General features: G+C 35.3%; 1 protein-coding gene across 1 annotated transcript in view; it reads left to right on the top strand.

The window, feature by feature from the left end:
- Positions 1-17,283, top strand: part of XPR1 (xenotropic and polytropic retrovirus receptor 1) — a 203,712-nt gene that overhangs the window by 107,944 nt on the left and 78,485 nt on the right. Inside the window, exon 3 of the mRNA XM_027086144.1 lies at positions 15,923-16,024. Coding sequence (XP_026941945.1) covers positions 15,923-16,024 — 102 coding nt within the window. The remainder of the gene's footprint in view (positions 1-15,922; positions 16,025-17,283) is intronic.

Below are 17,283 nucleotides of genomic sequence, written 5' to 3'. Positions count from 1 at the left end.
GTGTGTGTGTGTGTGTGTGTGTGTGTGTGTGTGTGTGTGTGTGTGTTAACCCTTGCATATATACGTATCTATACTGCTATGTCTATCTACCTATGTATATATTAACAACCATGAGTTCACACTGATATCTCTGATTCTACTCTAACCCATAAGGTTCATTGTAGCTTTTTCCCTTTTCTAGCCCCCTAAGACTTAGTTCCCTTATATCCTTTCTCCTATTCTATGCCTGAAATTTACCTGATACTCCTTGTCCCAAGAGACATAGACTATTTACAGTCAATAATTTAATGTGTTAAATATGCTCAGGGTTGGGCTTCCCTGGTGGCGCAGTGGTTGAGAAGTCCACCTGCCGATGCGGGGGACACGGGTTCGTGCCCCAGTCCGGGAAGATCCCACATGCCGTGGAGCAGCTGGGCCCGTGAGCCATGGCCGCTGAGCCTGCGCGTCCGGAGCCTGTGCTCCGCAGCGGGAGAGGCCACAACAGTGAGAGGCCCGCGTACTGCAAAAAAAAAAAAAAAAAAAAAAAATGCTCAGGGCTGTTCTGGCCAGTAATATCTCTGAGAAGGGTTTTTGAAGGGGGTAAGTGTCAGGGAACAAGGGAGATAGTGTGCATATGAATGTTGGGGCTGGGGAAAGAGACAGTTTTCGGGTGCTGAGGGGGAAAATGTTCAGGCAGAAGTACAGCTCATGTTAAGGTCCAAAGGTAAGAAAAGTATGGCTGGTTCAGGGAACTGAATATAGTTCAAGATAGCTATAGGGGTTGAGACATAGAGGTTCCAATTTCATACTAGAACTAGTTTCATAGTAGTTGGAAAAGATGCTTGATATGATTTCAACCTTCTTACATTTATTAAGATTTGTTTTCTTGCTTACCATATGATCTATCCTGGAGAATGTTCCATGTATAATATATACTTGAGAAGAATACGTATAGGCATACCTCGGAGATATTGCAGGTTTGCTTCCAGACCACCGTAGTAAAGTGAATATTGCAACAAAGCGAGTCACAATTTTTTGATTTCCTAGTGCATATAAAAATTATGTTTATACTATACTGTAGTCTGTTAAATGTGCAATAGCATTATGTCTAAAAAATGTACATACCTCAATTTAGAAAATACTTTATTGCTAAATATATGCTAATCATCATCCGAACCTTCAACAAGTCATAATCCTTTTGCTGGTGGAGGATCTTGCCTGGATGTTGATGGCTGCTGACTGATTAGATTGTGGTTGCTGAAAGCTGTGGTGGTTCTGGCAATCTCTTAAAATAAGACGACAATGAAGTTTGCCTCATCGATTGACTCTTCGTTTCACAGATGATTTTTCTGTAGCATGCATTGCTGTTTTACCTACAGAATTTCTTTCAAAATTGGAGTCAGTCCTCTCAAATCGTGCCACTGCTTTATCAACTAAGTTTAAGTAATATTCTAAGTCCTTTGTTGCCACTTTACCAATCTTCACAGCATCTTCACGAGGACTAGATTCCATCTCAAGAAACTATTTTCTTTGCTCATCCATAAAAAGCAACTTCTCATTCATTCAAATTTTATCATGAGATTGCAGCAATTCAGTCACATCTTTTAGGTTCCACTTTTTTTTTTTTTTTTGTGGTATGCGGGCCTCTCACTGCTGTTGTCTCCCCCGTTGCGGAGCACAGGCTCCAGACGTGCAGGCTCAACGGCCATGGCTCACGGGCCTAGGCACTCCGTGGCATGTGGGATCTTCCCGGACCAGGGCACGAACCCGTGTCCCCTGCATTGGCAGGCGGACTCTCAACCACTGCACCACCAGGGAAGCCCCTAGGTTCCACTTTTAATTCTAGTTCTTTTGCTGTTTCCATTATAGCTGTTAGTTACTTCCTCCACTGAAGTCTTGAACGCCTCAAGTCATCCCTGAGGGTTGGAGTCAACTTCTTCCAAATTCATGTTAATGTTAATATTTTGACCTCTTTCCATTAATCACAAAGAATGGTGAATCGTTTCCAGAAGGTTTTCAATTTACTTTGCCCGTATCCATCAAATGAATCACTATTTATAACAGCTGTAGCCTTACAAAATGTTATTTCTTAAATACTAAGACCTGAAAGTCAAAATTACTCTTGATCCATGGGCTACAGAATGAATGTTGTGTCAGCAGGCATGAAAACAACATTGATCTCATTGTACATCTCCTTCAGAGCTCTTGGGTGCCCAGGTGCATTGTCAGTGAGCAGTAATATTTTGAAAGAAATCTTTTTTTTACTGAGCAATAGATCTCAATAGTGGGCTTAAAATATTTAGTAAACTATGTTGTAAACAGATGTCCTGTCATCCAGGCTTTGGTTGTTCCATTTACAGAACACAGGCAGAGTAGATTTAGCATAATTTTTAAGGGCCCTAGGATTTTTGAAATGGTAAATAATCATTGCTTCAACTTCAAGTATTCTGCTGCATTCACCCCTAATGAGAGAGTCCCCCCTTCCCTTGAAGCTTTGAAGCCAAGCATTGACTTCTCTCTAGCTGTGAAAGTCCTAGATAGCATCTTCTTCCAATAGAAGGTTGTTTTTTCATCTACACTGAAAATCTGTTTTATAGTATAGCTACTTTCATTCGTTATCTTAGCTAGATCTTCTGGATAACTTGCTGCAACTTCTACATCAGCACTTGCTACTTCACCTTGTACTTGAATGTTATGGAGATGGCTTCTTTCCTTAAACTTCTTGAACCAAAACCTCTGCTAGCTTCAAACTTTTGCAGTTTCCTCACCCCTCAGGCTTCATAGAGTTGAAGAGACTTAGGGTCTTCCTCTGGAGTAGGCTTCGGCTTAAGGGAGGGTTGTGGCTGGTTTGACCTTCTTTCCAGATGAGTGAAACTTTCTCCATATCAGCAATAAGCTGTTTTGCTTTCTTATCATTCATGTGCTCACTGGAGTAGTACTTTTCATTTCCTTCCAGAATTTTTCCTTTGCATTTACAGTTTGGCTAACTGGCACAAGAGGCCTAGCTTTCGGCCTTTCTTGGCTTTTGACAAGCCTTCTTCACTAAACTTAATTATTTCTAGCTTTTAATTTAAAGTTAGATGCGTGACTCTTTCACCTGAGCACTTAGAGGCCATTGTAGGGTTATTAATTGGCATATTTTCAACATGGTTGTGTCTCAGGGAATAGCACAGCCTGAGGAGAAGGAGAGAGACTGGGGAACAGCCAGTTGCTTGAGCAGTCAGAACACAAGCAACATTTTTTTTTAATTTAATTTAATTTAATTTATTTTTTATACAGCAGGTTCTTATTAGTTATCCATTTTATACACATCAGTGTATACATGTCAATCCCAATCTCCCAGTTCATCCCACCACCCCACCCCCTGCCACTTTCCCCACTTGGCGTCCATACGTTTGTTCTCTACATCTGTATCTGTTTCTGCCCTGCAAACCGTATACACAACATTTAATGGTAAAATTTGCTCTCTTATATGGGTGCGGTTCATAGTGCCCCAAAACAATTACAACAGTAACATCAAACATCACAGATCACCATAACAAATACAATAATACTGAAAAAGTTTGAAATATTGTGAGAATTACCAAAATGTGACACAGAAACATGAAGTGAGCAAATGCTGTTGGAAAAATGGCACCAATAGACTTGCTCAATGCAAGGTTGCCACAAACTTTCAATTTGTAAAAATGAACTATCTGCAAAGTGCAGTAAAGCTAAAATGAGGTATGCCTGTATTCTGCTGCTGTTGGATGGGAAGTTCTGTAAGTCTGGTTTGACTTGTTCAAATACAATGGTTCCTTCTTGATGTTCTGTCTGGATGACCTGTGCATTGTTGGAAGTGAGTTATTGAAGTACCCTACTGTTATTGTATTGCTTTCGATTTCTCCCTTAGATGTGGGGTCCAACCCCTTCTCTCCTCTGGATGAAGCTGGGAATTGGAGTTGGGAGTTCCCTCCCCATTGTCTGGTGCTTGACCAGGGGTGGGGTTTATGGCTAGAGTGTGTCTCAGCCTTTCCTAACGATTTCAAGTGGGTGATGTGGGCATTTTCTCCTTCACTTGGTATGTGAGAGTCACTCAACTAGTTTCTGGATTTCTTTCAGAGGAAATTGCTCTGTGAGTAGCTATAGATTCAGTGTGTCTGTGGGAGGAGGTGAATTCAAGAGTTGTCTATGTTGCCGTCTTGGACTAGAACCCTCAATCCATGTTTTCTTTTAAGACAGATGCAGCTGTAAAGTATGCTTTAGTTGTTTAGGTGGTAAATTTATCTATATGTAATTAAGAGCCCAAACTGTGATTTTTGGATCAGAAATTAGGTAAGGGATGTTTCTTTAATTGAATTGAATATGTTCTTTTCTCCTCAAGAAAATAGAAACTTTACCACCTTCCATTACCAAGCCTTCTATTTAAACATATAAAATCACTAAGCTTTTTAAAAAATTGATTTTAGTAGCCAGTTTATTTCCTTAATTTAATTGCTTTATATACTTTTCCTTTGTTATCTCATCTTAGTGTGATTCTGGAATGCATTTTTAAAAAATTTTCTATCAGTCATTGGAATAGTCTTTATCAGTGGCTATTTTTCTGCTCTAATTTGAAGAATACTAAACAGTCTCAGAATATAGAGGAGGAGGGAAGCATATAAAATTCTGGCTTTGAGTTAATTGGAGCTAAGAGTTTAATTTTTTTTAGTTGATATGTTGCTATGAAATCAGAATAAAATTTGGGAATATTAGGGAAGCTTTTCAACAAAGATGTAATTTACGGATCTTAAAAGATTAACAAAGAGTACAACATACTTGATTTTTCAGTGATTTTTTGTTAGAAAGCTGTGTGGCCTAGCTTTTTATATCTAACTGGAATATTGATGTTATGTCATTATAAATGCATTCTATCTTTAGCTACCTGCCTGCCACATCAGAGGGAAATGAGATAGCTACATAACTGTCGTTCTTTGAAAGCTTTATTCTTGGAATAAGTAACCAGAGTGGTTATAATTCTTATGGTTTGTTCTTGTATTCATCTTTGTAAAAAAAAAAGAAGACTGAAAATTCAGTTAAACTAATACTTCTCAGGGAATCATCAATCATCAGATATCTTGTATTTGGTTTGTTTATAGTAAACCCAGTCTTAATAATATATATGACCTGTTCGTTGCTTTACAGAAGTGAAAAAACTATGATTAGTAATAATTCAGCTAAAGGTAGATTTAAACTACATAGATTTGATTAATAAAGTGGCTTTAAATAATGGCATATACTTTCTAGTTATGTGAAATAATTAGGCTAACAGAATTAGCAAATGGAAGTCATTCAGTAAAGAATAGATAATTCTCTTAAAAATATTATCTATATATAAATTAGCATTTGGTCATATTGGTTAAATGAAGGAACAGTGCTGGAAAAAAGTTATTTTCTATTGTCTTTTAGGGGAATCCATTTCCAGATCTTCCATATATACTAATTCCTGAAATTGATTTGCCTAAGTAATTGCCAGGCAGTTGTCCAGGATTTCTCTTTCAAATGGTCTTTCTCTGGTTTTATAAAAGAAAGGCTTGTTTATTATTAAATCTGAATAGCCTCTCTGGCCCCCAAACAAAGGAATAGTCTGAACTACTCAAATGGTGTAGATGTTGAGAAAGTGAGTGATTAACAGGGAAACAAATCTTTTTGAACTCAAATTGTTTTCACTGAAATTGAAGAATGGCTTATTTGTTACCTTATATATTATTAAAACTAATTTTTAACAATAGATCCCTATGCAGTTTTTGGAAAACACTTGGAAGGAGTTCAAAGAATTGACATTGCTAGAACATACTTTTATTCCAGTCTACTTATTTATGTGAACAAGATTTCTCAGAACTTACATCTATAAAATGAAGAATAAGGATAGCAATGCCTCTTAATTGTCTCACTCTACAATATTCTTAATATTCTAGCAAATAATGTAATATTCATCATTTTAGCAAATAATGTAATATTTATCTTTCTAGCAATGAAGTAACATTTATCAATGGATATGTGAACTAATTGGGAGAAAAAGTTTTATCCAATTAAAGATGAAATTTATTTGCCAATTGCCAATAGCATTTTACTTTTTATATCTCATGTTTACCAAGCTTATTACATGTTTATGTTGTATTGATGTAGTATGTTCTAATAATAGTAATAATAGCCCAATCCAGAAGAAATTTTAATATTTGAGCTTTATGGTTCAGAAAGTTTTTGTATTTAAATTTTCATTTATATACATTTAATGGCTAGGAACTATAATAAGATAATCAATAAATGACTTTCAAATACAAAAATATATTAGAATAAATTTTGTAATCTAAATAGAATGGAAATACAAGTTCAAGAAGAAAATGAAATGATATAAAAGTGTTTGATAATGAATGGATGAAAGTTATCATATTGCTATGGCATTTAAATTCCATTAGCTATATTTAAAACAATGTCATACTAATTTAAAATGCAAATAATTATAATGCATCACAAATTTCATTGTTTATAACTATTTAAATGTGTTCAAAGTCTTTCGTCATAACTTTAAAATATTCAAGATAGTTTTTCAAAAGTTTTGCTTTACCACTGAATTATGCCCTTGTTGGAATTATTTATTGCTATTTCATATATTGGTGTTTTTTGACTAGCAGACATTAGGTAAGCATTCATTGGGGCTGATAAATAGTTCCAATTATATCAAAGCTAGTGCTAATGAGATTAATTTCATCTCAATTATATGTCACTAATGTGAATTAAAAGAATTTTTTGTTGTTGTTCTACCAGGACTATTTAAAGAGCACATTTAGTTAGATATTATATGATGAAATGTCAAGGTAGCTCAGAAAATCTTGTTTAGGACCACTTCATCTTAGTGGGATTCAGAATCATTTTGCAGAAATTAACAACTTTAATTGCAGAATATGAAATTTGGAACTTGAGGAAGACTTAGAGATTTCCTATTGAAATGCCCTCATTTGTCAAAGAGAAAACACAGAGCCAGAGAGTCACTTACTCAAGCTAATACAGGGAGTACGCAACAGAACCATATCCAATCTGTCAGTAAAACCTATATTTATCTCCAGTATCTCTACTGAGTTTCTGTACTTCTTCTCAGGCTCCAGTGCCCTCACCCTTGTTCAGGCAATCATGATCTCTCATCTGATACCTACTGTACTAGATCTGATTAGTCTCCCCACATCACCTCATTTACAAACCATATCTGATCACAATTATTCCTCTGCTTAAAATCCTTCAAAGATGTCTCATTGGTCATAGGAAGAAGGCTAGTCCTTTGTTCTGCAAGGCCTGACTGATCAGGCCTCTGCTTGCCTGTCTAACCTTAACTGCCACCACTGTCCCCTTTGCTCCCTGGATTCCAGTCACACAGGCCTCTTCAGTTTCTCAAAAGTACCATGCTCGTTTCTTTTTACAGTATCATATTATATGCTGTTCCTGCTGCTTGGAGTGCTTCTGCTGCTCTAGCGAATGCTTACTTATCTGTCAGATTTCATCTCAAATGACACTTTCAGAGACTCCCACACTGCCCCTCCCCCAGTCCTTGCAGACTAGATTGGTCCCACTGCTGTTTTTTTCTCATCTATACTTTTTTCTTCAAAACCCATACTACACTTTGTATATTTGTGTGAGTATTTGATTAAAGTCTGTTTCCTTGGGTAGAGTGAGGGCAGAGTTTATGTGTATTTTGCTTATCATTATATCCCTAGCACCTGCCTCATTGCCTGGTACATGCAAGGAACCTAATGCTTGTTGAATGAATGATGCCCGATTAGTTCTATTTCTACTTCACCAATGATTTTAGAGTAACATTTCAGTGTTTGAAATCCTCTTTGCCATATGCTTTATATAACTTACCCATCTGTTGATGAAGTAGCATTTGGGAAAAAATAGAATTTCAAGTTATTTATTCCTAATTTGTAAATCACACTTTAAAAAAAATCTCAGAACACCTTTTTTTTTCTTAAAAGCATGAAACCAATAGTGCTAAATGTTCTTCCTATATTTGATGGAACCTAGTCACATGTTAATTTTTATTTATCAGATGTCTTCATTTATGTGTAGTTTCTGAGAAACTAAGAAGCCATAGAAACTATTGCATATGGAGTGTAATAAAAATGCAAAGAGATGGTGGTAATATTAAACTTCGTGCCTCTCAACCACAGAACCATATTACTGGAAATTGTAATAGATATTCTTCACCCCCTTCCCCATCCTCCCCCAGCCATTCCCCCTCCACCCCCAAGAAGGATTGTGTTCTTGTAAATAACTTAAGAAACACAGTATACTACTTCTCCTTCTTGAAGAATAATAACAATGTTTGTTAGCATAGTAAAGCTTCTTTTGCCTTAAAGCAAAGTTTCTCACCTTTGGTGATGGTGACATTTTGGGTTGGATAATTCTTTGTTGAGGAAAAGGGGAGAGAGAAGATGATATACTGAGTATTATAGGGTGTTTAGCAGCATCCATGGCCTCTATCCACTAGACTCCAGTAACACCCTCTCAGTTTTGACAACCAAAAATGCCTCCAGACATTGCCAGATGACCCCCAGGAGACAAAATCATCCCCAGTTGAGAACTACTACATTAAAGGGATCAGTTTAACTCTAGACTCATATTTCGAAACTTATTTGAATTCCTTGAAATTCTTCTCCTTCTTTCCCTTCATCTACATACTAATGTCCTGGGAAATGCTATTTTAAATTATCTTTTAGTAAAGCTAAACTAATTCTACCTTTTTCTTCTACTTTTTTAGACTCCCCCTTAAAACTCTTCAAAACTTTCCATTGCACTTTGAATAAAATTCAGACTCCTTAACGTGGCCTTCCTGCATGTAAAGGCCTTTGCCTACTTCCCTAACCTTATTTCCTATCACATCATGCTGTCAGTCCCATTGTGACCTGCTTTCAGGTCCTCAGGCACCCGAGTTTCTTTCCTAATGTGCTGTTCCTTCTGTTGGTAATCATTTTGCCCTTGCTCTTCCTTATCTTTTAGGTTCAGGTTTCAGATTAAATGTCATCTCCTATGGAGAGGTCTTTTCTGACCATCTCTTACCCTGCCAAAAAGGATAGTCATCCATCCCAATACCTACCTTCTATCTCAATACCCTGTTTGTTGCCTTCACAATACTTTACAGTTTGTAATTATTTGTTTATTTGTGTGGATTTTTTTTTTCTGCCTTAGTCATTAGAATGCAAACTCTGTGAGGGCAGGCACCACATCTATCTTGTTCATCATTATATATTCAGCATTTAGCACAGAGCCTGTCATCTAACAGGCACAATAATTATTTGTTGAATAAATAAATAAATATGCTTTAATTTATCAGTGTGTTTCTTTTATAGGGTTAACCTTGGAGTTAAATTATTTTTATTGAGATATAATTCAGATACCATAAAATTTCACCCGTCAAAAGTGTGTAATTTAGTGGTTTCTAATATATTCACAAGCTTGCACAACCATCACCACTATCTAATTCCAAGGCATTTTCATCACTCCCCATCCCCCCTTCCCCCAGCCCCTGCCAACCACTAGTCTACTTTCTGTCTTTATGGATTTGCCTGTTCTGGACATACCATATAAGTGGAATTTTATAATATGTGGTCTTTAGTGTCTAGCTTCTTCTCCTTTGCATAATATTTTCAAGGTTCATCCATGCTGTAGCATGAAATACTGCTACATTCTATCTTATGGCTGAATAATATTTTTTTATATGGATATGCCATGTTTTGTGTATCCATTCATCAGTTGCTAGACACTTGGATTGTTTCCACTTTTTGGCTATTATGAATAATGCTGCCATGGGCATTCATGTATAAGTTTTTGTTTTCACTTCTCTTGGGTATATACCTAGAAGTGGAATTGCTGGATCATATGGTAGCTCTATATTTAATTTTATGAGGAACTCCCAGACTGTTTTCCCAAGTGCCTACACCATTTTACATTCCTACCAGCAGTATATGAGGGTTCCAATTTCTCTTCACCCTTGCCAACACTTAATATTGTCTTTTATTATAGCCATCCTACTGGGTATGAAGTGGCATTTTTGTTTTGATGTGCATTTCCCCAATGACTGATGATGTTGGAATGTGCTATTGGTCATTTGTATATCTTTTTTTGAGAAATGTCTATTCAGATCCTTTGCCCATTTTTTAATTGGGTTCTTTGTCTTTTAATTGTTGAGTTTTAAGAGTTCTTTATGTATGCTGGGTATTAGATTCTTATCTGACATATGGTTTGCACATATTTTTTCCCATTCTGTGGTTGTCTTTTCACTTTATTGATAGTGCCCTTTTATACACAAAAGTTTTTAATTTTGATGAACTCCAATTTAATCAATATTTTCTTTTATCACTTATGCTTTAGGTGTTTTATCTAAGAAACCATTGCCTCATCTAAGGACATGAAGATTTATGCCTGTTTTCCTTTGAGAGTTTTAATACTTTACAATTTTATATTTAAATCTTTGATCCATTCAGTTTTTGTATATGATGTGAGGTGGGGGTGCAACTTCATTCCTTTGTGTACAAATATTTAATTGTTGGAGTTTTGTCTTTTTAAACTTTAATAAAGAATCATAATTTTCTCAAAATTATTATGAAACAAATATGTTTCATTTTTACAGTTAAAAAAAGTAATGTATGGAGCACATACTATGTACCAGACATTATGTTGGGCATAGGATCTGTAAAGAAAAAAAGATAATTCTTACCTTCAGTCTCTCACAGATCTGGAAATTAAGAAACTTGAAAGTATTGATAGTAATAAAAATGTGAATGGAACATATAAGATATTTGAAGAAGTTACTAGTGGTTTTAAAGAATTGGTTTTTGAGAGATTGCATGTGAAAATAAGATGACATGGTAAAAAATAAAAATATTCCTGAAAATTGCTGTAAAAAGCACTTGATGGTGGTTGCTATGCAGTAAGAATATTTTACCTTGATTAGTACTCATCCATAAATGCAAGGTAAAGATAAGACCATAACAGAAATGACAAAGAAATCTTTCACTCATTCTCTCTCTCCTTCCTCTCTCTCTCTCTTTAGTATAACTGAATGAATTAATATTTATTTAACTAAGAGCAAAGGGTTCTTTACAGCAGTGCTCTCTGAGTCATTCTTTGCCAATTCTGTGTTTTTTCTCACCCCTTTGTCTTCCTTTTTTTTTTCCTCTTGATGCTAATCTTATATTTGTTGATATATCTTGCTAAGATTTGCACTTATTTACAACAGCTTTCTTTGAACTGAGTTTAGTCTTTTGTGACTAATTATTGAGTTAATAGTTTTGTGACTAATTGACATTAGGACATGTTAGATTCGTTGTATTAGTCTGCACGGGCTACCATAACAGAATACCAAAGACTGGGGGCCTTAAACAACAGAAATTTATGTTCTTAAAGTTCTAGAGGCTTGAAATGCAAGATCAAGGTACCAGCTCTTCTGGTAAGACCCTTCCTGGCTTGCAGAGGGACTTTTCGCTGTTTCTCACATGGTCTTTACTCTGTGTGCACGTGCAGGGGAGAGAGGTGGGGAGGGAGGGAGAGGGACATCTCTGATGTCTCTTCCTCTTCTTATAAGGACATGAGTCCTTTTGGAATAAAGCCCCACCCTTATGACCTCATTTAACCTTAATTACCTCGTCAGTGTCCTATCTCCATATCCAGTCATATTGGGATAATTTGCGTGGAGAGCACAGTTCAGTTCATAACACCCATGTAACACATTGTAGTCACTTTGATATTCTTTATTTTACAATAAGAAAGTACAGTTAGTCTCTGTAAAACTTACATTGTTGCTGGAGGGGGTGAAAAAAAAACCTTACATTATCTAGGCTCTCTACACCTATATTTCCTCACCTATACGACAAGAAACTTGGACGAGTTGATTTCTGAATGCTGAAATTCTCTGTTCCTTCAATTTAGTTACTGATTTCTAATATTATTCAGCAGATAGATTTTAGGAAGCATCTTATAATAGAAATTCATGTTCTGTAAATCAGCATTCTACCAACTCATTACTGAAGTGAAAGTCTTAGTCATTCTATGTACCTCTAAATTCTGACATAGATATTTTTTTCAACAAGCTATGCTGGTTAGGTTTTTACTATATTCTTTTAAACTAGCTATGCTGGTTAGGTATAATTTAAAGAATTGAATGTGACATGTTTCTTTTTTCTTCCAGTTAATAATACCTTTTATTTATACAATAAAGTTTATCCTTCATAAATACATTTCATTGTAATGGATACAATAAATACAACATAATAAGTGTAGACAGTAAAATGTGAGAATCCCTCTCATACTTACTCCTCTTTCAAAGGAGTTAACCACAATTAACAGTTTAGTATGCATCCTTCTACTCTTCTTTCTATGAATGTACATATGAATATTAATTTATATTTTTTCATAAATGAAATCATACTGTATATATTCTGTTATTTAAATTTTTTCCTCAACATTGTGTCTTGGGATTTTCATAAATACCAAGATATATGCATATCATATTTAAAATGGCTGCATGGTGTTATATAATGTTATTGTAATTTATGTAACTGTTCCCCTTTTGTTGGATATCACTTTGTTTTCTTTATCACTATTAAAAGTAATGTGCAGAGATTCCTTTAGAATATACTTCCTACATGTGGGATTAAACACATTGAAAATTTTGATAGTTACTGTCTTCCTAAAAGGCTTTACAGATTTACATTCCACCAACAGGGAGTGATAGTGTTCATTTACTTTCACCACTGCCAAGATAATACCACTATTTTAAAATTGCTTCCAATCCAATGGTTGAAAAATTATATTTTCATTGTTTTAAAGTTGCATTTATCTGATATCTGGAATGTTGAACATCCTTTCACTTGTACACTGTATATTTTTCCATAAATTTCTCTAGTTTACCCATCTTTCTTATGGAGTATCTTTTTAATATTGATTTGTAAGAGTTTTGTAAAATATATTTTGCATGTGAATTCTTTATTTTAAATGTTGCAGGTATGTTTTCCCTGTCGTTCATCTTTTAACTTTGCTTTTGGTATCTTTTGATATGGAGATTTTTCATTTTGTGAGAATGTCAGTCATTCTCTTTATCCTCTCTGTTTTGTGTACTGTGTAGGAAGCTTCTTCATGTAGAGTTATTTAATTTTTTGTAGTATTTTATGTTTCTTTAACTCCATTTGGAGTTTATTTAAGTGGGTAGCCAATTCACCCAACCTTACTTGCTATGTAGTCCATTCTTACTGATTTGATACCATTTTATCTCAGTCTAAATTTGTGTTATGCCGATCTATTTCTGGACTCTCTATTCTCTTCTTTTTGTTGTGTTTTCCTAATTTCTTTACCAATAGTGTACTTCTAATTACAGTAGATTACTGTGTCTTTTGAAATCTGAGATGACAAGAACATTTTCCTTCATTTAATTTATTTTACACAGCTATTCTTGCTACTTTTATCTATAGTTTTTTTCCTCTTCTCTCTGTTTGCTATTACTTCTTAGTGTTGCTGTAATCTTACTCGACCCTCTTCTGATTTGTGGCTGTTAAGTTATATGTGAACTAGAAAACTAGATAACAGACTGCTGGTATTTTAGATAAAATAGTCTCTAGATCGAGGAAATGAAGAATTCATATGACATTGATTCGTGGGTAGAATGTTCATGCTTTAATACATAAAATTTATTGCACGCGTTTTAGTTTCTCAGAGGCTTAGATTTTTTGTTCTTTCTAGGTTCTTAGTAATATTTTGAATAGTTGATGTTGCTGAATATGCAACATCATATAGAAACATTCATATATGTTAAAATTATTTTTTTAATTGAAGTATATAGTTAATTTACAATACTGTGTTACTCTCAGGTATACAGCAAAGTAATTTAGTTATATATGCGTATATTCTTTTTCAGATTCTTTTCCATTATAGGTTATTACAAGATACTGAATATAGTTCCCTGTGCTATACAGTAAATCTTTGTTGTTTATCTATTTTATATATAGTAGTGTGTATCTGTTAAGCCCATACTCCTAATTTATTCCTCCCCTGCAAAATTATTTTTTAAACAGAAACTACATTTAAATCACTTTGAGGGACAACTTTCTTTATTTCCATCATTTTATGGTAATGAAAGTTGTCTATTAATAGGGAAACAAAGTAAATATGATCAAGCCCACTTTTTGCTTTGGGGTTTTCTTCTCTAACAATACAATAGAGAACAAAATTAAAATTAAAAAAAAAAGAGTAGGTAAAGTAGAGTAAGATTTACTCTTATTCTATATCAACTAGAACCAGATGTATTATAAGAGCAGCATCTGGAGAATTTCCTGGCTGTCCAGTTGTTAGGACTCTGTGCTTTCTCTGTGGGGGCCTGAGTTCAATCCCTGGTCTGGGAACGAAGATCCTGCAAGCCACACAGCGTGGTCCCCCAGCCCCACCCTGCCACCAAAAAACAAGAGCAGCATATGTTACCATGGAGCATCTTTAACTCAAGGTCAGCTTTAAAAAAAGCTTTGACCTGCTTTATGGTTTGGAAAAATAATTCTCACTGGCCTTGGGCAATTATAGCCTTTATTGTACCTAAATTGCTAAGCTTACATGAGGTACTTAAAGTAGCTGTCCCTTCTTTACTGCACAATCAGTAGAATCCTGCATTGGCTGTTCCGTTCTAAAGCATAAGAAATAGAGAAGTAGTAGTGCTATTTTTTTTTTACATTTGTATATTCAAATTAAATGAATAGATTCAACATGCTTTTTTAAACTTCGTTTTAAGCTTTTGTTTTCTTTAAAATATCTCTGGTACTATGAGTTTGTGTGTATGTGTGTTACATATTACTTAGGGAAATACTGTTTCTCTTATTACTGGACAGGTGAATTATTTAAGGGTTTCCAGGATTGCACTAAGATTTGGAGCATCTGAGGGTTGTAAAAGAACCTGTACTTTTTGTAGACATTTCAAGCTTAGAGTGCCCCAGAGATCCAGAAATAGGGTAGTTCTAAATTATGATTAGCATCTGGAGTCTAGTCAGAGCTTACTTGGGCAAGAAACATACCCTTTTTAGGCTTGGGGTTCCTGAAGCTATATATATCTATACTACGAGATTCAGTAAATCAATATGCTATATGACAGCTCACAAAGTGGATCCTGCCTGCAAAGACATATATTGATTGGCCCACACAGTGTTTTTAAAATACCTAGATTTATGGCTTCTGACTGAAAAATTGGAAGATCTGACAACCTGAGCAGCAACTAGCTAGATGGACTTGTGCTCTCCGCTTCACCAGAATCCATACCACTACTTATCCTGAATGTGTCAGTTGCCATTTGTCACCATACTTGCACAATTACCCACTTACTTAACTCATTTATGTTCCTACCCAGCAACTGAAGGTTTGGAATATCTAATTTATAACTATCAGTCTACATCTCTTTCTCTGTGTCTGGTGCAGCTAAGGTAAAAATGAGTAGACAGCAATTTAATATAGTTAGAACAATCAACTCATTTTTTCCAGAAACACATTACATATTCATGTCTTCATTATCTGTTGCATTTTGTGAATGCAGTACTTAATCCTGAGATACTTTATTTACTCTCTGCTGAATCCTGCTCACTTCACCTCCCAGCACCTAGTTTCCCTTGATCACCTCTGCAGTAGTGTCTTCTGAAGTCTTATGAACACGTATTTTGTCCACCACTATAAGTTTATTATAGTAGAGATTTAGAAAACTTCATTCAATTAAAAAATAATTGTGTTCCTGTGAAGAGGCCTTTGATTAGCCTTTTCTTAATATAGTTCACAGTTCATTTTTTTCAAAGAAATACATATATTGACATTCGAAGACTAAGAAAGTAGTAATTTAAATTTTTATTTCCATAATTTTCCTAGTTGGCCTTTGGACACTAAATTTTAATATTGTTTTCCTTGCTTTCAGTTACAGATGAGGACACAGTAAAGAGGTATTTTGCCAAGTTTGAAGAAAAATTTTTCCAAACCTGTGAAAAAGAACTTGCCAAAATCAACACATTTTATTCAGGTAAGTAGTTGTTTGGTACAATATACAAGAGACAATTTCTGCTGCTAAGGAAGTAGGAACTCTACCGTGTCATTGTTGAAACTTCTGATCATTTTAAAATTGGGGCTTTTCTTACTATATTGCAATTAAAGGATATTTTCTTTAGCTGAGGTAGGAATGCATCTGGTACTTCACTGTTTGAGCCTTATATGGTCATTGCCTAGTTCTCTTGCAGTTGCAAGGATTTCAGGACCTCATTATGACTCAATACCTTGAGCTTCACTGTGGCCCAGTCCAAAGCATTAAAGAGTCAGAAACTTGGTTTTATCATTTCTCTCAGAGCTGAATGACACAGTTGCAGCTTATTAATTATGTCACTTTTATGCCTTTCCGTTGTGTGGAACACTCATATCTGTCTCTCTAGGGTATGGTCTCCAGAGTAGCATCTACAAGATGCTCTTGAGAAGAAAAGAAAATATTAGAACTTCTATTTATTTATGTCTGACCCTTTAAATTGTTGTTTTTTTTATATATGTTTACTCCCCTACTCCTATAACATCTGTTTTTTCATTTCATAGAACTCACCTTTTTTGACTACCTCATTCTGTTCCATTTGACCAGGCCCCTCCCCGAATTACTTTCATTTCCATCAGTCCTTGAGCTTTTAATCCCTTTACCCTCATTGCCTTGTGTTGATTGCCTCTGCCTGGCAAAACTCCAACCGTGGACCAGTCCAACCTTTTACCTTCTTCATGCCTACCCGCAGGCTGCTTAGGACAGCCGGGGAAAAAAAAAATCACAGCAGAACAAATTTGAACCACTGTAAATTCATTATTGCATTCTTAACTGTGTTCTCAAAGCTGCCTGTGGATCCTGATCAGTGCCCTTTTTCATATTTCAAAGTGCTTTTCTAAACCCTATGCCATTCTCTTGAATTCTCTGACCCAAGCATCTTCCCCATCATGTTCATTATACCTCCTACTTTACAAATAAATATAAAGGCCTTCAATTCCTGTTGGTGTGTAATACTTATGCAGATCTGTGCCACTCCCCTCCCACCAAATACCTATAGATATTCTTACCCTTATTTATTTTCCTCCAATATTTGTAGAAAAGATATACCTCTTCAGTCTATGGAAAATTCTATAACTACTGACTGAATTTCAGCTCCTGGAGACTTTGTTCCAGAAATTATTTCCTCTAAGAAAATAACTTTCCTCTAACTTCCCTTTTCAATGGATTAGTTTCCTTAGCAAGTCACTCCCTTTAAACAGAAAATA

The sequence above is a fragment of the Aethalodelphis obliquidens genome, unplaced genomic scaffold (assembly GCF_003676395.1).
Source record: "Aethalodelphis obliquidens isolate GAN/ISIS:26980383/991018 unplaced genomic scaffold, ASM367639v1 scaffold55, whole genome shotgun sequence".
Classification (NCBI taxonomy): domain Eukaryota; kingdom Metazoa; phylum Chordata; class Mammalia; order Artiodactyla; family Delphinidae; genus Aethalodelphis; species Aethalodelphis obliquidens.
Note: the sequence above shows the minus strand (reverse complement) of the source record. Positions and strands in the feature narration are given on the sequence as shown.